Consider the following 20,916-nt stretch of genomic DNA (forward strand, 5'->3'; position numbering starts at 1 on the left):
TTGAGAGTCCCTTGGACTGCAAGGAGATCCAACCAGTCCATCCTAAAGGAGATCAGTCCTGAATATTCGAGGAAAAGACTGATGCTGAAGCTGACGCTGCAATACTTTGGCCACGTGATGTGAAAACTGACTCATTGGAAAAGACCCTGATGATGGAAAAGATTGAAGGCAGAAGGAAAAGGGGACAACAGAGGATGAGATGGTTGAATGACATCACCAACTCAATGGACATGAGTTTGAGCAAGCTCTGGGAGATGGTGAGGGACTGGGAAGCCTGGCATGCTGCAGTTCATGGGGTTGCAAAGAGTTGGACATGACTGAGCGACTGAACAACAACAACAACAACACTTGTCATCAAACTTCTGTTCGTTTTCTCTTGTTACTGTACCTTGTATTACATAGGGTCAGCCACGAACCTAGAAGGGGAGAGGGAAAATCATTTTTCCTTCTTTATGTGTCATCAAGGGGCTATTTGATGTTCCCTTGCTTCTTGTATGTTGATGCCGTGTCCTCTGAGGAGCTGCTGGTGCTGGCTGTTTTACACAAGCTTTTAAATTTTTTTAAAAAAAATTAATAACAGCCTATTTCAAACAGAAATTCTTCTGTTGTCTGTTACTCTCTGAATGTGCTCAGTCCTGCATGAAATTTGGCACTCTATGTAGTCACTCCCTCAGTTGCATTCATGTTTGATATAGCAAACAGTTCTCAGATCTGTCAAACTTCTGAGCCTGAAGAAGAGCTCCCTTCAAAGCATATTTCAGCTCACATGAACCTCAAAGGCTTATATTACTCCTTATCTAATCTAAGCTTCTGGTCCATGCCTTCCTCTGGCCATTGTTCTTATTTTGCTTTTTTTACTTTGAAAGCATCTTGTTTTTTCCTGGACAACCCTTGCATACTCAGTCTCTTACCTTTCAACATGGATGTTCAAAAAGTATTATATTGGGTATAATGCATAACATGAGGTCTAGGGCACCTTCATGTATTTGATAGGGGAGGAAAAAGAATTTAGGTCAAAGGGTTCCATTTCTCAAAATATTGCGAAAAAAATCTTCATTTACCTTTGCTTTTAAAACACCATCTGACAACCAAGCTAAGGGGGTTAATATTTTATATAGTTCCTTCATATGGTTATGACACTCCCTTGTTAATTATTTGAGACATCAGTGTCTTACAAATGTTAAATGCTAATGTCATATTATCACCTGCTACAGCTAATTGATTTCTAAAATCACAGTTCATAGTCCTCTTCAAAGTCTATAATGAACTCAGATTCTTAGGGCCCTATTCTCCATGAAAATCACCCAAGACACATTAAAAAGTTGAGAATGCTTATTAAAAACATAGTTTACACATTTACATAAACATTCTGAGGAAAAATGATAAGGATATGGAAGAATGAGAAAGTACGAAGAAAGACAGAATCTTGGCTCCAGGGCTGGAAGTTATGGGAGATGAGATCATTAGGATAAAGTTCAGCTTGATGGGATACAGTCAGTCATCTTAATGTTCACTGTATGGTGGTACCTGGAACAAGCTATCAGGAGATTTTAATCATTCGTTAAAAATTGAAACAAAGTAATTTTCTAGACAGTCCTATGATCAGAGTTACTGGGCACTTTGGAAGTAGAGTGAGAAGCCTAAGATGAAGTGCCTGTTGAACTCCTGCTAACTGTCCTGTTGGCCCCGAGTCCAGGCTGCGTTACGATGCTGCTCTTTTCATTTCCAGGGTTCCAACAGAACCTTGTGCTTACAGGCATTCTAGATAGTCACACTTTCTAGTGTCTTTTCACTGCTTACTTGTCTGTCAATTCTGTTAGATTTTGAAGTCCTTCAGAACAAGGAACTCAACATTGTGTCTAGCATAAGCCCCTAATAAATGTTTGATTTTCTTTGATTTAATATAATTTAATACTCACTAAAAGTCTGTTCAAAACCTTTGCTTTTTTAAGAACCTGACTAGACCTAGATTGCCCAGCACAGAAGAGGCTACTAAAAATGGATTCCCTTCAAACCCTTCTACCCTGTAGTGGGAATGTAGATTGGTATAGCCACTATGGAAAACAGTATGGAGGGTCCTTAAAAAACTAAACTAGAGCTACCATATAATCTAGCAACCCTACTCCTAGGCATGTATCAGAAAAGGTGGAAACTCTTAACTTGGAAAGATACATGCACCCTACTGTTCATAGCAGCACTATTTATAATAGCTAAGACAGGGACGCAAACTACGTGCCCATCAACAGATAACTGGTTTAAGAAGATGTGGTACATATATAGAGTGGAATATTACTCAGCCAAAAGAAAAAATGAAATATTGCCATTTGCAGCAACACGGATGGATCTAGAGATTATCATACTAAATGAAATCAGACAAATATTATATGATATCACTTATATGTAGAATCTAAAAAAATACAAATTAATCTATATACAAAACAGAAACAGATTCACAGACATAGAAAACAAACTTACGGTTACCAACGGGGAAAGGGGGAAGTAATAAATTAGAGGAGTATGGGATTAGCAAATACAAGCTACTATACATAAATGGCACCCCACTCCAGTACTCTTGCCTGGAAAATCCCACGGACAGAGGAGCCTGGTGGGCCGCAGTCCATGGGGTTGCTAGGAGTCGGAGACGACTGAGCGACTTCACTTTCACTTTTCACTTTCATGCATTGGAGAAGGAAATGGCAACCCACTCCAGTGTTCTTGTCTGGAGAATCCCAGGGACGGGGGAGCCTGGTGGGCTGCCGTCTATGGGGTCGCACACAGTTGGACACGACTGAAGCGACTTAGTAGCAGCAGCAGCAGCAAGGATTTATTGGGCAACATTGGGAACTATATTCAATACCTTGTAATAATCTATAATGAAAAATAATCTAAAAACTATATCTGAAACACTTTGCTGTATGTCTCAAACTAACACAATAAGTTAACTATACTTTAGTTAAAAAAGCCTGGATTCCCTTCAAATACTGCAAACTCCCCATCATCTCCTTTGGCCATTTGGGGGTTTTAGGCATACAGTTGCCTGGACACACACAGTCCTGGGTGCTTGGCTATGGAGCTAGTTGCATACTTGCAGGGAATTCTTTGGTACAGGAGGCAAATGCTAAGCCACATGTAAAGGAAGGAGGTGATGGTAATATACTTAATACTCTGTTGCAGAAAGACCCAACATGACTATTTAAACTTCTTAAGCAAATGAACCACAGGGGGAATTATCTGTTATATTTCGAAATTTTTTTCCCCCAAAAGATTCTTTGAAAAACAAGGATGTATATGTGCACCCTGTCCCCACCCCCCCCCCCCGCCCCCGCCTGCCACCCAAGGAGAAACTAAGCATTTTACTGGATTCTCAAAGGGACCCTGAAAGATTAAGGTTACTTCTTGGTGTGAGTAAATAGAATTTGGCTTTCAAACGCAAAGCTTCTACTTTGATAATATGTTTCCTTACAGGAAAGATCACATCTGAGCCTCTTTGCACTCTCTGCACCATGTAAAGCAGTGCCCAGCTCAGCAATCCATAGGGGTTCATTTGGACAAAGCGCACTGGTAGGGAAAGCAAGGCTTACCTGAAAATCATCACTATCCAGGGCCGACATCTCTCGGCATTGCCACTTGCCTTACCTGTCATGGATGTGCTCATTGGCAGCAGTTAATAGAAAGACTGTATCACTGTCTGAAAGGGTGGTAATTCTCAATATATTTGTATACTTTGAAATGTCCATATTCTTTTCCATGTGCAGCTACTATCACAGCTAACTTATTTGTATGGTGCTTAAATTGGTAATGATTTTATAGTAGATTCTTAAGAACTTCTATGGGATACATATGTCTTCCAGGGAGTGGGACTTCTGTGATGAGAAAACTGAAGCCTCGTTTCTCTCAGGCAGAAGTTCTGTTTCCTTATTCCTTCCCTTAAATGATTAAAAAAAAAAAAAAAAAAGAGCAGAAGTCCTGTGAGATCCCAGAGATTCAAGTTTTAAAGCCGCAAAATAAACCAAGCAGGTCTGTAACAGCAGGAGACTTTTCTAACAAAGCTCACACGGTTTGGGTTGGGCTATCACCTGACCACTACAAAGTTAAAGAAAAAAAAAATTATTTTTCTTTTTTTAAAGTGACAGCTTACCTCGCTGGCTTAGCAAATATTTTTCCCTATTATAGTTTGTTTGGAAAAGAACGTAACTTGGAAGCCTTCTTTATTCTTAGCTCTTCCTCCCGCCCCCGACTGTACCATTAAATCCTAGCAAACAGGGTGACTAAAAACGATAGGGAATATACCAGTAATTACCCCAAATTCCCCCCATTTTATGCATGCCAGCGCTTGTTACTTTTAAAAGTTGATTGTAATAATCAGTTCAGGGCTGGTCTCTCCTTGCAAGGTCACAGGCTGAGCATGCATTAAACTTTTGACTTTAGCTCAGGGGGTGAGGTAAACAACAGGGCTATAAATATCTGAGTTTCTCACTGCTGCTTTGTGGAGCCGCCCAGCTGAGCAAAGAGAAAGGAAGCAAGCTGGTCGGAAGGGGTTGTGTAAGTAGGAACTTTGTGTTTTCCAAACTTGATTCCTTGAGAGTTTGGTAAATGATTAGATTTTCGGGTCTTGATAAAATGTTTTTGTCCTTAGAATAGATTTTTAAAAAAGAGATGGGTAAAGAAAATAAAGAACACAAGAGTCTGAACTCCGGGTGTAGTGGGGACATTATCAGTTCTAGCTGATTTTTGCCCTGCCTTCTGCACAGCTGAGGATAAAGATAGGGGCAGAGGAGGCTGGAGAAGTGGAATACTTTTCCTCTGCAAAAAGTTGTGTTGTTACATAGGCAATACTGTGTGTTCAAGCTTAAGTATTTCCCACTGAAATGCAAATGAGAGCTCTAATGGCAAAACAGCTGGTGGGTTTGAGGAGCAGAGACTGAGATCTGGTCTGTGTATAGAGTGCTGTAGAAATGTCCAGGGATATTGTGAACAATTTTAAGGTAAAAAAAAGAGAAAGCAGGTTTGGTTCACTGTGGAGAATAGTCATTCTTGAAAGAGTTAAAACCCATGTCAAAATCAGTGGTTATTAGTGCTTTTAGGAGAATGAGAAGGGGACCCAGAAGTGGGTCTGAGGATGCAGGGTAGGGGAAGAGGGTGGAAAATGTTTCTGCATATTTTGCCTTTAAATGGGGAATTTTAAACAAATATAGGTCTGTTTGTGGTCAAGAATCCAGGCTTGTGATTGTAAAGTGATGAGATTAGTGAAATTCACAACTACATTTTAATTGTTACTGCATTAAGTGAAGTTTCTCAATAGTGTCCGACTCTTTGTGACCCCACGGACTGTACCTGCCAGGCTCCTCCGTCCATGGGATTTTCCAGGCAAGATTACTGGAGTGGGTTGCCATTTCCTTCTCCAGATCTTCCCAAGATTGAAGGGATTGAACCCAGGTCTCCTGCATTGCAGGCAGGCTCTTTACCATCTGAGCCACAAGACCTTCCAGTAAATCTAATTCTATTTATCCTCATTATTTTATGTAGTCGTCTGACAGCTGCAATCAATCAAAAGTTTATGTAAAAAGTGATTTTAAGAAAACAAAGTTAACAGCTTCTTGATTATAGTGATGGGAAAATCTGGAAGTGTGAACTCTGTAATCCACTACCCTCTGCCAATGGCTTTAGTTATTTTTTCATCAAAAAACTAAATGAGTGAAATAACCTTTTCATTTATATTCACTCTTCAGTCAGTTGGAATGCTGTGCAGAGTGAGGGTGCCAGGTGCCGAGTTTATGCTGAAGGGTCTGTAACTACTGAATTTATATTCTATAAAGTGGGGAAAATCTAGTCATTCTAGTAAGAAACAAAAAAAGCCTGAATAATTTTGATGTTTTCTTTGTCATTTTAGGGCATAAAAAACTCAATCCCCTCTGTCCTAACCTAGAGGGGTGGGGTGGAGGAGAGAGAGGGAGGGGGTATATTGTACATACAGCTGATGCATGCTGTTGTATGTGATGGAAAGCACAAAAACGAACATAACATTGTAAAGCAGTTATACTGCAATTAAATAAATAAATTAAAATCCCGAAATTCTGGCTACTGTAGTTACTAAAGGTGACCTATCTGAAAAGAGTCAATATATTGCTGTAGGTAAGAGGTCATGTGTTGGAATCGGTAGAACTGGTTTGAATTCAGTTTCCCTGTGACTTAGTACCTGTGTGGGACTTGGGCAAGCTGCCTAAACTCACACTTAGCCAGTTTTCCCAGCTGCAAAAAGAGATAATGGTCATATAGTTGTAATCAGGCTTTTAAAAGTTCTATCCACAGCTACTAGTGCAATAGAGCCCATATCAGTCTGATTTTAGCTTCTCTGCTCCCCTCTTAACTCTGGGCTCACTCTAGGTAATTTATCATTAGCTGCCTCCTCTCCCCCAACCACCCTGTCCCCAAAGTACTTTTACTTTTTTATCATAGATCAGTGCCTAAACATGTGCCAACTTCCTAGTTCTGGAATTTTGCCTTGATCTCCCACTGACCTTCATATCAAAATAAGCACGCTTATCTGGATGACCCGATTCACTTGGTGTGTCTGAAATTAAAAATTAAATGTATGGATTTTTCTTTCTCTGCTCATCTCTGCTGAATATGTTCTTTTTTCCACTACCTAGCTACAGCTTATGTGTTTTATTTGTACCTCTCTGCAGAGAGCTCTGGCCCTTGTTTTGGGAATATTTCTCATCATGTATTTAACTTTCCTACTCAGAGGGGTCATTTTTTTTTTTACCCAAGAACATGCCATCTAGTCACGGGAACTTCCTGAAAGTAGTGGTAGCCAATAAGTAGACTCATAAGAGTGTAGATTTCAGTGAATCTTAAGCGGTACAAGGCCCAGTGATTTGTAGTATTTCTTCCTGACCAGGTGTCTTCTCATTGGTCCGTGTTGGTCTTGGCTATAATAGCAATATTTTGGCAGGCAATAACATCTGAATCTCATGTTGGCAGACTGCCCTCACTGCCACCTCCTTTCTTCCTAAGTTCTCTTCCCATGATGTCTTTTCATTTCTATGCAGAATTCCCTATGTACCCTTCCTGTGCTTAGACTGGTAGAGGAAAGAAAGAAGCAGTCAGAACTTGTTGTATCTCAAAAATCAAATCATGTCTACAGAATGTTACTTGGTTGTAGAGGCCGTATTCTCAGAATTTCCCTAGACATGTATTTTCTCCTGGACATATATCTTCTACTAGAGAAGCACTTGACTGCCTGTTCAGGCTAATCTTCATAGCAGGCTTATTCAAGTATCTCGCTAAGCCAGATAGTTAAGAGGTGCTTAGGCAGCTTCCCTGACTCGGGCTCATCTTTCCCCTTTACAGGGAGATTTGGTGCTAAGATTCCCAATACAAAGAACCTAACAACATGGAGACAGAATCCACTGGCTAGATATTTGTAGAAAGTAGAATTGTACCTGCTGGTTTATAGAGATTCCTTGTTACAACTGTGAAGATGACAGAAAGGTTTTCTCTTTCACAGGACAACCCGAGCCATGTGGAGAGGCCTGGGGCTGGCTCTGGCTCTCTGCCTCCTCCTAACCGGAGGAACAGAGAGCCAGGGCCAAAGCTCCTATTGTAAGCAACCTCCACCCTGGAGCATAAAGGATCAAGAACCTATGCTGAACTCCTATGGTTCAGTGACCGTGGTTGCTCTTCTTCAAGCCAGCTGATACCTGTGCATTCTGCAGGCATCTAGGTAAGGTAGTCTTTCTGTGGTCTAGAATTTCTTAAGGGGATAGCTATTCAATGGATACATGCAAAAAACAATAAAAATAGAAAAGATATATTTACTAAATTGCATTAAAAAAAAACTATATTAGTTGGCCTAGAACATGTTAGAAGAGAGAAGACAAGGGGGATGTTTACAGTGGCTTTCCTGGAGCTATGTAATTTTTTTTTCTTTTTGTGTACCTATATTTTATAGTAGCCTACTAAATATGCATTACTTGTGTAAGGAAAATGTTTTAAATTGTACTCCTGCAAATGGATTAGTTATTTCAATATAGGAAGCAGATATGAGAGCTTTGCCAGAGTAGAACAAACATTATACTTGCCACGAAAGGTCTTGAGTCATTTAATGTATTTATAAATATATATATTTGTTGGGTTATTTGCGAAATACTTGTTGGGTACAATTTCTCTGTAACTGGGAGATGGATTAAAAAGATACACACTTCATAGGATTCCTTTGAGGACCATATGGACTAATGTTTGTGCAAGCACTTGGCATATAGTTTTTACTGAGTATAAGAGTTCAATAAATAATTAGAAAAATAGAAAGAATAATTAGAAAAGTTTGTCTTTTAAAACAATATAAAAAAGAGGTCTGAGTAAGTAAAAAATAACAAAAGGGTTTCATGTAGGGAAATAGAGGAGATAGGGAGAAGTCACTAATTAAATTATTCCTTTTTTTGTACTTTTTCCAAATATGTTAGATTGGAGGACCTGCGAGTAAAACTGGAGAAAGAAGGATATTCTAACGTCTCCTATGTTGTTGTTAATCATCAAGGAATCGCTTCTCGATTAAAATATGTGCATCTTAAAAATAAGGTTTCAGAACATATTCCTGTTTACCAACAAGAAGAAAACCAACCAGATGTCTGGACTCTCTTAAATGGAAATAAAGATGACTTCCTCATATATGACAGGTGTGTACCCACCTTTATACACATGTGCATGAACTGCTGCTAAGTCACTTCAGTCGTGTCCGACTCTGTGCGACTCCATAGACGGCAGCCCACCAGGCTTCCTGTCCCTGGGATTCTCCAGGCAAGAACACTGGAGTGGGTTACCATTTCCTTCTCCAATGCATGAAAGCGAAAAGTGAAAGTGAAGTCGCTCAGTCGTGTCCGACTCTGTGCGACCCCATGGACTGCCGCCTACCAGGCTCCTCCGTCCATGGGATTTTCCAGGCAAGAGTACTGGAGTGGGGTGTCATTGCCTTCTCTGACGTGCATGCACACCCACCCCCAAATTACAATATACCTGCTTCATAGTTAATGTAATAAGTGATTTAAAATAAAACATCTGCTTTTATCTTGTTACAAAATACTCAAAGTGAGCCCATTAGAATGTTTGGTTTTGCCAGATGACTTCCTTTTACACAAAAGAATTCACCACTCCAATAGGGAAATAAGGAAAATTGACTACACTGTCTTCCCCCTGTACATTAGCATTCTGATTAAATAAAAAGAAAAATCAATTTGTACCTTTTGTACAATTCTCACTTAAAAATTTTGCAGATGAATAACTGTACTTTGCAGACTACTGGCTTATCTCTAAAATTACTATTAATACATTTTAAGGTTATATACCTGCATTTCTTAACTATAAAGTATGTTAATCATTTAGGCATAATCTGTATGAATCTGATTTTGATTACATGAATGAATAAAATGTTTGTATTATGAAAGAACTTCAATGCATACATTATCTGCTATCATCATTTCTAGTTGGTGCTGGTTTGTTTGTTTTTTGGCTCTTCAGGGATGGTAAGCCAGACTCTGCCTAGGTCTGAGACCTACTTGGTCTTACTCTAAGTATTTTTAATATTCCATGTTATTCTTTTAGGACTGCAAGCTTCTAATTTAATCTGTTGCAAAGTTTAACCTTTTGATATTCATATAAAATTGTATGTACAGGATAAAATGGGGGCAAGGACATTTAAACTCCACCATTTCTGAAAATGCCAAGTGTATTTCCATTTCTTTCATTGTGCTGAAATTTTTGCTGCATCAGATTCTTATTTAAATCAGTGGGCTACTGGCCAAGACTTGAGGATCTTTCTCATTATGCTGTGATTTCTTATTGTGTGGAATTTGTGCTGCCTTAGCAGTTATGAAAAGATCATGTGATTTGCAGACCTGATTTATGAGGTCAGTGGTTTGAACTTTGATAGAATTTATGAGTCAATTACAAAATTGTATTTGACCAAATCAAAATAACTAACCACATAATTTTGACATTATTTATTGTGACATATATCTATTTCATTTTTCACAATGCTAGTATCAGACTCACTGTAGTCTTTTTTTTTTTCTTTGAAACTTCTTATTTTGTATTGGGTTTGTATTATTTTGTATTGCTGATTAACAACATTGTGGTATTTACAGGTGAACAGTGAAGGGACTCAGCCATACATACACATGTGTCTATTCTTCCCCAAGCTCCCCTCCCATTCAGGCTGCACATAACATTGAGCAGAGTTCCATGTGCTATACAGTAGGTCCTTGCTGGTTATCCAGTTTATAGCAGTGTGTACATGTCCATCCAAAACTCCTTTACTATCCCTCCCACCTGGCAACCATATCAGACTCACTAGTCTTGTCATGACCTGACCTGGTATGCAGTGCCAGGAAGCTTGAGATCCCCTTCAGGGAAATTTACTAAAGTTATGAAAGGGTCTTATAACAGTTATAAGACCATTAAACCTACAGTCTCATGCCAGATGGTGCATGAGTAGGATCATGACACTGAAAATATTGTTCACTTCAGTTTAGTCACTCAGTCATGTCCAACTCTTTGTGACTCAGTTCTTTGCATCAGGTGGCCAAAGTATTGGAGTATCAGCTTCAGCATCAGTCATTCCAATGAATATTCAGGACTGATTTCCTTTAGGATTGACTGGTTTGATCTTACAGTCCAAGGGACTCTCAAGAGTCTTCTCCAACACCACAGTTCAAAAGTATCAATTCTTCGGCGCTCAGCTTTCTTTATAGTCCAACTCTCACATTTTGACTAGACGGACCTTTGTCAGCAAAGTAATGTCTCTGCTTTTTAATATGCTGTCTAGGTTGGTCATAACTTTTCTTCCAAGGAGCAAGCATCTTTTAATTTCATGGCTGTAGTCACCATCTGCAGTGATTTTGGCGCCTCCCAAAATAAAGTCTGTCACTGTTTCATTGTTCCCCCATCTATTTGCTATGAAGTGATGGGACCAGATGCCATGATCTTAGTTTTTTGAATATTGAGTTTTAAGCCAAAATATTGTAATGACTGTTATATTTTTCAGATGTGGCCGCCTTGTATATCATCTTGGTTTGCCTTATTCCTTCCTAACTTTCACATATGTAGAAGATTCCATTAAGACTGTTTACTGTGAAGATAAATGTGGAAACTGCTCTCTCAAGGTATTTTTCTCAATTATTTTTCTTTGGAGAAAAAAGGAAATCTTTTAAGAGCTATCTAAGTTAGTGTTTCATGACTAATTAGCTAAATCAGCGTTTCTTTTGATATACTAGAAATAAACTACAATAGTCATTTTTATAATTACCTATACTTCCTGTTATGTAACATACACTTTAAAACATCTTTTCAAGATTCATATTGCTTTTATCTAGGAGTTTAGAGAACAAAAATCAATGCAGCAACGTATTTTAATTACCACCAAATGATACTGCATGACTTTAAGTGCTTAAAGAATTCAGCCAACATAAAATACACTATTGCAATATTATGAATGTGCTCATATATGTACATAGTGATAGCAAAGATTATCCATGGCATTACCTGAAGTGGAACAGGCCCAGATAACTACTTAATTCACCAAGAATGTAAGACTGTCAGCTTTTCTGTGATGCTCTTACACAATGCACTTGGAATTACTGATACTTTTTTAAAAATCATTTTATTTATTTTTAAAATTAATAACTTTATTTATTTTTTACTTCTTCACAACCACTAGAATATTTATTCTTTGTTATGAGAAACACTGTATGTATGTATGATTTATAAAAAAGATACTCAAAAAATTGATTTTAACTTATATTAACTAAACTTCTTATATTAAATAAACTTCTTTTCCTCTCAGATTGAGAAGGAAAATAACTCCAAACAATGTTTCTGTGACAGAGCAAGTTGGCAAAATTTGAACTCTGGTTCAAAAATAATTTAAAATTTTTATTTATGAGCTCTGCTTCCTTTAGATTTTTCCCAACTCTAAAGAAAGCCATTCACATTCTAATGACTCACTTAAGTTAATAAGAAATCCAACAGTTTAGTTTAATTTAGATGTGTCATTCTTCACATTTTAATCTGCATAATAATATTGTGAGGGTTATTTTACTGCTTTTACAGATGAGACTGAAGTAAAGCAAGTAAAGCACTAACTCAATTCTAACTTATACTCAGTGCCTAATGAATGTTAGCTATGTTGATTCCTATTTTGGGATTTGTTTCAGTATTTTGAAATTTGGAAAATGCCTAGTAATTATAAATATTAGCAGAGTTAATTTTATTGGCTCTTTTGAGTTATCAGAGAGGAATTAGTTTGTTTCAGAAAATAATATTAGATTCAATGCTTTGTTGACACTGGTGTGAAAGGTTCTGTTTGGTAAACTGATTTTAGGATTTGATAGTTGTTTGATTTTACTGCAGTCAATCTAAGTTCTTTTAACCAGTTAGTTTATTTAGTTTTGCTTCTGCAGATATAAATATAGTGGTTTTGTTTTCTTTTTAAGCCTTATGTATCTCTCAAATTCTTCCTCAGAATTCTTAAAAATTTAGGAAATGCTCTTAATAAGGAAAGGAAAATTTGAATTCTGCTGTTGATTTAACTAGTATAGAAGCTTAAGTAAATTGTTAAAGTTTTAACTTACATTTTTAAAAATCTATTTTCAAAACATTTACATTGATTTATTTGCAAAATGTTTGAAGATTCTTTAGTTAAATGCAAACTTTGTACAAGAAGCACTTTATAATTAGGTATAGATGGGAACCAAATTTTAATAAAATGTCTAGGCATTGAGGCTGAGATCAATTTTTTTTTCTCTTATTAATATGATGCCGGAAACACAAAACCAGTTGAAATCTAATTAAGCAGTTTGACTTTCATATATGTTAACTCCAGAATTCATTTTTTCATGCATTCTTGCTAAATCTATAAATTTGTTAAGTGATTTATAAAATGTATTCCAGACACTGGAAGATGAAGACATCTGTAAAAATGTATCTCTGGCTACCAAGGAGAAAACAGCTGAGGCTTCACAGCGACATCACCATCACCATCCCCACCCCCATCCCCATCCCCATCCCCATCCCCATCCCCATCATGGGCATCAGCTTCATGAAAATGCTCATCTTTCAGAGTCTCCAAAACCAGACACACCAGATACCCCTGAGAATCCCCCTCCTTCAGGTCTTCATCACCACCACCATAGGCACAAAGGTCACCAAAGACAGGGGCACTCAGATAACTGTGATACACCAGTAGGAAGTGAAAGTTTACAACTTTCTCTTCCACAAAAGAAGCTCTGACGAAAAAGATGCATAAATCAGTTACTCTGACAGTTTCCCAAAGATTCAGAATCTGCTTTGAGTAGCTGCTGTTGCCACTGTCGACATCTGGTATTTGAAAAAACAGGATCTGCAATCACCTGACAGTGTACAGAGAAGCTCCCCTCTTTGTGTAGCTGACAGGGCCTTTTGGCGGAGGAGAACGTCATTGAATCTTGACAGTGACGCTTGCCTCCAGCTGCCTGACAGGCAGCAGGTCAGCAGCTCAACCCCACAGAAGCCAGCACCAAGTGAAGCTGAAAAAATAAGGCCAAAATGTGAAAATGACCTTCAAATTAAATATATGAAATTGGATATATTCCCCAAGTCAATCTACAGAATTACATTTCCAGCATTTGTATAAGGTACCTAATTAATAGTGATCCAAAAACAGGAATTGGATTTGTGCAAACATGGAGAAATTGACTTCCACACTTTAAAATTTAAGTCAAAGAAATTTTGACCCAAACCATATTTTTATTCAGCTGAAAGGTGGTTGCAGCATTTGGTTAATATGTTTTTCTTTTTCTTTTTCCAGTATTCTACTTGCATTAATGAGAACAGAAACGTAAACTATAACCTAGGGGTTTCTGTTGGATAGTTGGCAACTTAGAATGGAGGAAGAACAACAAAGACATGTTTTCCATTTTCTTTACTTATTTCTCAAAACAATATTATCTTTGTCTTTTTAATCTTAGGTTTTTAACAGATTAAACCTTTAAAGCAAGAAGTGAATTCTGTCTCTTTAGACCCAGAAATACTCACACATGAATATTTTGCTATGACTACATTTTAGATATCCATTTATACCTTTTTATATCTAAGACTCATATTTTGATTTTTACTATCATATATGAATGAAGCCTTTATATCTTGTTTTTTTTTAATCATACTCTTTAAATTTGAGATTGCCAATCTTGAAAGATAGATGGGAAAAAGATAAAAGAATGTTGTCTAACTGTTGATTGCTTAGAAAGTATTTCCATAGTCAGTGATGGTTCAATAGGCAAACCAGGTCCTATAAACCTGAATTTTTTTTTATGGTTAATACTATTAAGCAGAAATGTACAACAGGACTGGCAAAAATGTGGATGTTTAAATTCAATAAAAAAGTTTAAAGCTTTTTGTTTTCATTGTTGTTATTACTTAGGTAGTACGTTATATTGACAATTAAAATAAATTTTGAACTGCTTTTAAAGAAATAAAATAGCAACTGATGAATCTACTCAAAACCGCCTACGCTTAAAGTGAGGATCTTTGCCAACAAGTTTAACTTGAGAATCTTTGCTGACAGAGAGGCGTTGTTCTAAATCACGAATGGTATTACGAAGAACTGCAATCTCCTTGTCTTTTTCTTGCTGAAGATGTTGAAGTTTCTAAGTGGAGCAGAACAATTTTGTTATTGCAGTTCATAAATAATACAACTAAGTATTAATACAAGGAACTACAAAACAGCAAAAACAATGCTTCTGGTTTAAGTAGAAGAAGGTATTTAAAAAGATACCATATTTTAAAAGGTCTGTAATTTTGTTTTTGTAGGCATTAACAGGGTAAAACTGGTGTAAGGACAAAAAACACACATTAGCACTATTTGTTGAACAAGAATAAATATGCTATCTGAGTACCTAAACAACTTCAGAATAGTAAGTCAGCTTTAGTTCAAAGTACACTGTGGAATTCCTGAGATAGTCCAAAGAGTCAAAGGACTTGTCTAATGTTTTAATTTACTACTAAGATTTACTAGTTTAAATTTAAAGTGACTTACAAAGACTATTAAAAATTTAATGTTTCATAGTGCAATAAATATATTTTCAGGAAAACTGCTAAGTATATTGTTTCAAATATAACTTTTATGGAAACACATTAAGAATTTTTTTGAACAGTCATGGAAGAAAAACTCACGTACCCTTTTGTAGATACTGTGTGGTGAAACAGTAGAATCTGGATATGATTTTGTTTTAGTTTGAACTCTTGCTAGCTTGGCATCAAACTGAATCAAGTTTAAAAACAAAGTTGAGAACATTCTAGTTAAATGAAACAATTGTTTCTATAAATATAATCCACTATATTCTTAGATGTATAATCTGTAGTTCAAGTGTATTCACTGTATAACAGAAGATAGAAAAGTCTTCAGAACAAGGATTACCCAAACAAGATTGACACCAGCTGCACTTTAAAATTATCTGGGCAGGTTTTTTAAAGAACCGAATACCTGGATACTATCTTAGAGATTCTGGGGTGGGGTCAGGAGCATTTTTCCTCAAGACATCCATTGATTCCATCATGTAGGGTTAAGAATCTAGTTAACTAGGGTTGAGAATCTCATGAACTTAAAGGTAGATAAAAATACTTTCATATTACTATGAGTGTATTTTGTAAAGAAAATGTAGCGTAATCAACAGTCATGGGAAAACATTTAAATACCCTTCTATAGAAACTGTGAGGCTAAAGAGTAGAATTTGGATATGATTTTACTGATTTAGTTTGAATGCTTGCTGGTTTGACATTAAGCTGTATCAGGTTAAAAAAATTCTCATGGGCCATTCTTACAGGTCATGTTTTTTTTTTTTTTGCAAAATCTTCCATTATTTTTCCTTCAGGTTGAGTTTATTGTAGCCTCAGTGCGAACTAAGAATAAACTCAGTGAGATCCTGTTCTGCTTTGGGGAGAGAATGGATAGTTACAATGAAGATGAATAGCAAGTAAAAGTCGCTCAGTCGTGTCCGGCTCTTTGTGACCCTATAGAAGGCAATGGCACCCCACTCCAGTACTTTTGCCTAGAAAATCCCATGGATGGAGGAGCCTGGTAGGCTGCAGTCCATGGGGTTGCGAAGAGTCGGACACGACTGAGCAACTTCACTTTCACTTTTCACTTTCATGCATTGGAGAAGGAAATGGCAACCCACTCCAGTGTTCTTGCCTGGAGAATCCCAGGGACGGGGGAGCCTGGTGGGCTGCCGTCTATGGGGTCTCACAGAGTTGGACACGACTGAAGCGACTTAGCAGCAGCAGCAGCAGACTATATAGTCCATGGGATTGTCCAGGTCAGAATACTGGAGTGGGTAGTTGTTCCCTTCTCCAGGGGATCTTCCTAACTGAGGGATCGAACCCAGGTTTCCTGCATTGCAGGCAGATTTTTCACCATCTATCTTTCTACACATTTATTAGGAAAAAAAAAGTTATTTATTGTAAATGAAAAACTTCCAGTTGGTTCATCAGGGTTTCACAATTACTGCTGAGGAGAGAGTAACATTAAGGATTAAAAACACTCTCCCTACAGCTAGAACGGTAGACTTAAAAGGGCTGCATAGACTCAGCTGTCAAATGTAGGTAATCTTTGAGCTGTCTCTGCAGCCAGAGGAGATAGTACCCTCTGTGGAAATCAGTACCTTTTGAACGACTGAAGAGTCCCACCTTGAGGCCAAGTGCTGAAAGGCAGTGTAACAATTGTGCAGGGTTTGAGCACTGCATGCTATGGATGAAGAATAAGCATGTGTGAAACTAAATTTATCTCACTGTGATGACAAAGAATGGCCTAGACTGAGGGATGCATCCTCAAATTCAGCAGAGCCTTAAACACTTACCTCTAGCTGTAGTTTGATCATTTCATTTTGTTTTTCCCTTTCTTGAGTTCTTAACTTTGCATTTAACTCGGAAATTTCCAACTCCTTTTTTTCTATCAGTTCTTTATTCTTTTCTTCACTTGATATGACTGAATAAAAAAAATTCACCTTAACATTTCAAAAATCTTAAAAGATTACTTTTTTGTATTTAAAAAAAATGACAAGAAAATACTATTTATTAATAAAAACGTATTTTAGAAACTGTTTATGTGCAGGGTAGCTTTTATATATTTTTAACAAGTCACTTAAAAATGACTGAAACAAAAGGGCTGCCCATTGAATGCTTTTGAATGAGTAAACTAATTTGTACTCTTAAATATCTAGAGAATAATGTTCTCTGAATGCCTGGAGAATAGGAGATTTATTGGTTAAAGAGAGACACAAAGCCTGGGTTCCTATGTATAGAGGGCTTCACATCACAGGATGACTAGAGCTATACCAGCTTGTTCTGGCTCCCTCCCTATTTCCCTTCATAGGCATTTTTGTCCAATAAATTTCTTTGAATTTCTATTCCCATCTCGGTGGTTCCTTGGAGGATCTGAATCAGCACAAGAAACAGTTAGGATGGGCACTGACCACTTTGTGAGGAAGAGGACGCCATCATCAGTGGTATGTGGAGGACTGCGAGTTCCTAGTACAACACAGGGGTCTGATTACTCAAGATTTTGTTGTTGTTGTTTAGTCGCTAAGTCATGTCCAAATCTTTTATGACCCCATGGAGTGTAGCCTGCCAGGCTCCTCTGTCCATGGGATTTCCCAGGCAAGAATACTTGAGTAGGTAGCCATTTCCTTCTCCAGAGGATCCTCCCAGCCTAGGGATTGAACCCGCCTCTCCTGCATTGGTAGGCGGATTCTTTACCACTGAGTCACCAGGGAGGCCCACTGAAGGTTTTATCAGCAGTTATCTGGGAAAATGTCCTGGTGGAGGTGAATGCCTTGTAGGTATAATAGTTCAGGCATTTGAAAGATGAGAGAAACAAGGCCCATAAAGACAGGAGAGTTATTTATCGCTAAATTAAATTGACCTCCTGTGTGTGCATGCTCAGCTGGTTCAGTCGTATCTGACTCTTTGTGACCCCATGGACCACCAGGGTCCTCTGAATCTGGGATTCTCCAGGCAAGAATACTGGAGGTGAGTTGCCGTGCCTTCCTCTGGGGGAATCTTCCCAACCCAGGAATCGAGCCCGTGTCTCTTACATCTACCTGCATTGGGATAATAAGAAACAGAGCTCTTAGAAGGTAAAGATTTAAAGAACAGGTGTGAGAGTCAGACGGTCTCTTTGGAAGCCCACAGACAGGCTCTTACGAACCCTAGTGGAAGCGCAGGCACAGCTGAGCAACAGAATCTAATCATTTAAGTTGAAGAACTTCAGAGAGGTTTAAATGCTCAGCCGAAACAGGTGTGCCATGCTAAATTAGGATCCTGGTTGGAAACACCTAATATCCTAAAAAATACGACAGGGATATCTGGATCAATGCCAATGAGGAAACTGCTTTGACAGCTCCCCTAAATGCTCAGAATTGGCAGAAGTGACCTACCTTTTCCTAGTAAGAGCTAACCCTTAGCTTAACTGATGAAAGATGCTGCAGAGGCTCCTCTCCAAAGCTGCTCCCGCCTCCTCTTTTGGTGGCTAGGCCAATAACTAGGGTTAAAGCTCAGTATCACCTGGCTGGGGGAGTACTGGGGCTGGTAAGCGGGGAAAGTGAATACACCCCAAAGAGCTGCAAGAACTAGCTAGGCTGTATTGGGAAGAGCCATGTGAATACCCTTGACAAGGCACTTTGAGGGTACTGGATAGAAGATGACAGAAATTAAGACTAGGTAAGCAAGAATTCACGGACTTGAAGATATTCTTTAGGGTCAGGGGACATAATACCCTAGCAAGGACCCAGGATACGGGGCAAATTCTGTTGGAGTAGCCTTAGACCTCTAGAGAAAGCACTGGCCAAAACAGAGTGAAGTGGCAACACCTGAGATGCCCTGGCAGCTAGCAAGAAAGGTATAAGGAGGCTCTCAAAAGTTGGCATTCTTGAGTAGATGTATCTTGTGAGGCAAGAAAATGCACCAAAGGATTATGTTCCTTAGGAGAACACAGAAGACACACTATTAATCAAGCCACAGGGAATGTGCTGGTGAGAGACAAACCAGCATCACCAAGAAGTTCAACTTTCACTTGTATCTGCAAGCTAGGTCTGACAGTAAGAGGTTATAAATTTGGGCTCATTAATATTCATGAATGGTGTCCCCCTTCCCCCACCAAGTTATAGAAGCCAGATGATGGTGTTTAACTACCAGAAGCCAGGAGGCCACAATTATCATAATGACCAGAAAGGTCAGAAAGCAGCCAAAGGGGTGTTTTTGAGAATCGTATAGTTAGTTACGGAGAAGGCAATGGCACCCCACTCCAGTACTCTTGCCTGGAAAATCCCATGTATGGAGAAGCCTGGTGGGCTGCAGTCCATGGGGTCGCTAAGAGTCAGACACAACTGAGCGACTTCACTTTCACTTTTCACTTTCATGCGTTGGAGAAGGAAATGGCAACCTACTCCAGTGTTCTTGCCTGGAGAATCCCAGGGACAGAGGAGCCTGGTGGGCTACCGTCTATGAGGTCGCACAATTGGACACGACTGAAGCGACTTAGCAGCAGCAGCAGCAGAAGAGTTAGTTAACAGATGAGCAGTAAATGCTGCTTAACAAGTACAAAAGAAATAAGAATGGAGGAACAGGAGGCTGAGGGCACATGGCCCCATTAAAAATTATTTTTTGCTCGGTTCCCTAACCAGAACCAAGGTTTTGATCTAGAACCTGCTGGCTGAAAATACACAATTAGGTCCCTAGGAGGAAGAACACTTCAACAACCCCTCTTCTAGGTTTCTCCTGAGGAAGAAACGTCCACAGAAGTATGGAGAACCTGCTGCCTGAACTCCTATGGAGAAGGAGGTACGTGTAGCATAAGGAGGAAACTGTTGTGCCCATGAAAATGCATCTTTCAGATCTCCAACTTCAGGGAATGTAACTGACTCATTGGTTTTCATGACCACATTTATGCTGAGGTCACGATTCCCAAGAGCTGCTCCTAGCCACTGACTGAACTTGGCATGGATACTAAGGCAGAGTTGTTCCTGAGAGTTGCAGAACTTGGTTGATGGGCAACTTTGGCCCAACTTTGCTGACTTTTTTCTTATAAATGTGTCACAGACTGACTTCTCCTGTCCAGCACACCTTTCTTCCTTCTCTTTTTCCAATCGGTTCAACCTGTAACAGCTAACCCATCTCCTTCTCCCCCAGTTCCCTCCCTATCTATTCTCACAAATGTTTTCCTTTACAAATCTGTTGAATGTCTAATTCTATCTAGGCATCTGCTTCTCAGAGAACCCAAAGAAACAACAAAACTCTTTTCTAAAGTGGTTGTGTAATTTTACAGTCCCACTGGTAATGTATGAGAATTCCAATGCTCCATACCCTCACCAACACTTGGCATTAAGGTTTTGAGTGCATGGGGTTGCAAAGAGTTGGACATGACTGAGTGACTGAACAACAACAGAAGGTGCAATGTGGTATCTCACTGTGGTTTTAATTTGCATTTTTCTACAGACCAATTTATGTTGAACATGTTTTCATGTGTTTATTTTCATCTGTATATATTATTTGTGTCCAAATATTTTGTTCCTTATTGGGTTGTTTGACTTATTATTGAATTAAGAGTTCCTTATAGATTTTTGAACATAAGTTCTTTATCAGTTATGCATTTGTAAGTATTATCTACTGGTCTGTAGCCTGTCTTTTCATTTTCTTTTGTGTTGAAGGACAGAAGTTAATAGTTTTTGATGTTCGATTTAGAATTTTTTCCTTTATTGTTTGTGCTTTTTGTTTCTTTGTAAGAAATTGTGGCTAACTCAGGGTCACAAAGATTATCTGCTATGCTTTCTTCTGGCTGTTTTATAGATATAGGTTTACATTCAGACCTATTATTCAAGTTAATTTTTGCAT

At 38.4% G+C, this 20,916-nt stretch overlaps 2 protein-coding genes and 1 long non-coding RNA gene across 8 annotated transcripts in view; 2 read left to right on the forward strand and 1 right to left on the reverse strand.

Annotated features, from left to right (window-relative positions):
- Positions 1-4,384: 4,384 nt before the first annotated feature.
- On the forward strand, positions 4,385-14,425 carry SELENOP (selenoprotein P). Its single transcript, XM_025270561.3, has 5 exons — positions 4,385-4,542; positions 7,511-7,726; positions 8,466-8,678; positions 11,042-11,159; positions 12,946-14,425. The coding sequence occupies exons 2-5, from the start codon at positions 7,524-7,526 to the stop codon at positions 13,600-13,602; spliced, it is 1,191 nt and encodes a 396-aa protein (XP_025126346.3). The 5' UTR covers positions 4,385-4,542; positions 7,511-7,523; the 3' UTR covers positions 13,603-14,425.
- Positions 14,211-20,916, reverse strand: part of CCDC152 (coiled-coil domain containing 152) — a 40,273-nt gene continuing 33,567 nt past the window's right edge. For all 3 annotated transcript variants that reach the window (XM_006067071.4, XM_006067069.4, XM_006067070.4), the window contains 3 exons: positions 16,887-17,014; positions 15,209-15,292; positions 14,211-14,678 (listed from right to left, as the gene is read on the reverse strand). In XM_006067071.4, coding sequence (XP_006067133.1) covers positions 14,529-14,678; positions 15,209-15,292; positions 16,887-17,014 — 362 coding nt within the window. In that variant the 3' untranslated portion in view covers positions 14,211-14,528. The remainder of the gene's footprint in view (positions 14,679-15,208; positions 15,293-16,886; positions 17,015-20,916) is intronic.
- Positions 16,371-20,916, forward strand: part of LOC112580628 — a 162,359-nt gene continuing 157,813 nt past the window's right edge. Inside the window, exons 1-2 of one of the 4 annotated variants that reach the window (XR_006640313.1) lie at positions 16,371-19,116; positions 19,710-19,866. This is a non-coding gene — a long non-coding RNA (uncharacterized LOC112580628). The remainder of the gene's footprint in view (positions 19,117-19,709; positions 19,867-20,916) is intronic. The other 3 variants (XR_006640315.1, XR_006640316.1, XR_006640314.1) reach the window with 3 other exon arrangements.

The sequence above is a fragment of the Bubalus bubalis genome, chromosome 19 (assembly GCF_019923935.1).
Source record: "Bubalus bubalis isolate 160015118507 breed Murrah chromosome 19, NDDB_SH_1, whole genome shotgun sequence".
In the NCBI taxonomy this organism is placed as follows: domain Eukaryota; kingdom Metazoa; phylum Chordata; class Mammalia; order Artiodactyla; family Bovidae; genus Bubalus; species Bubalus bubalis.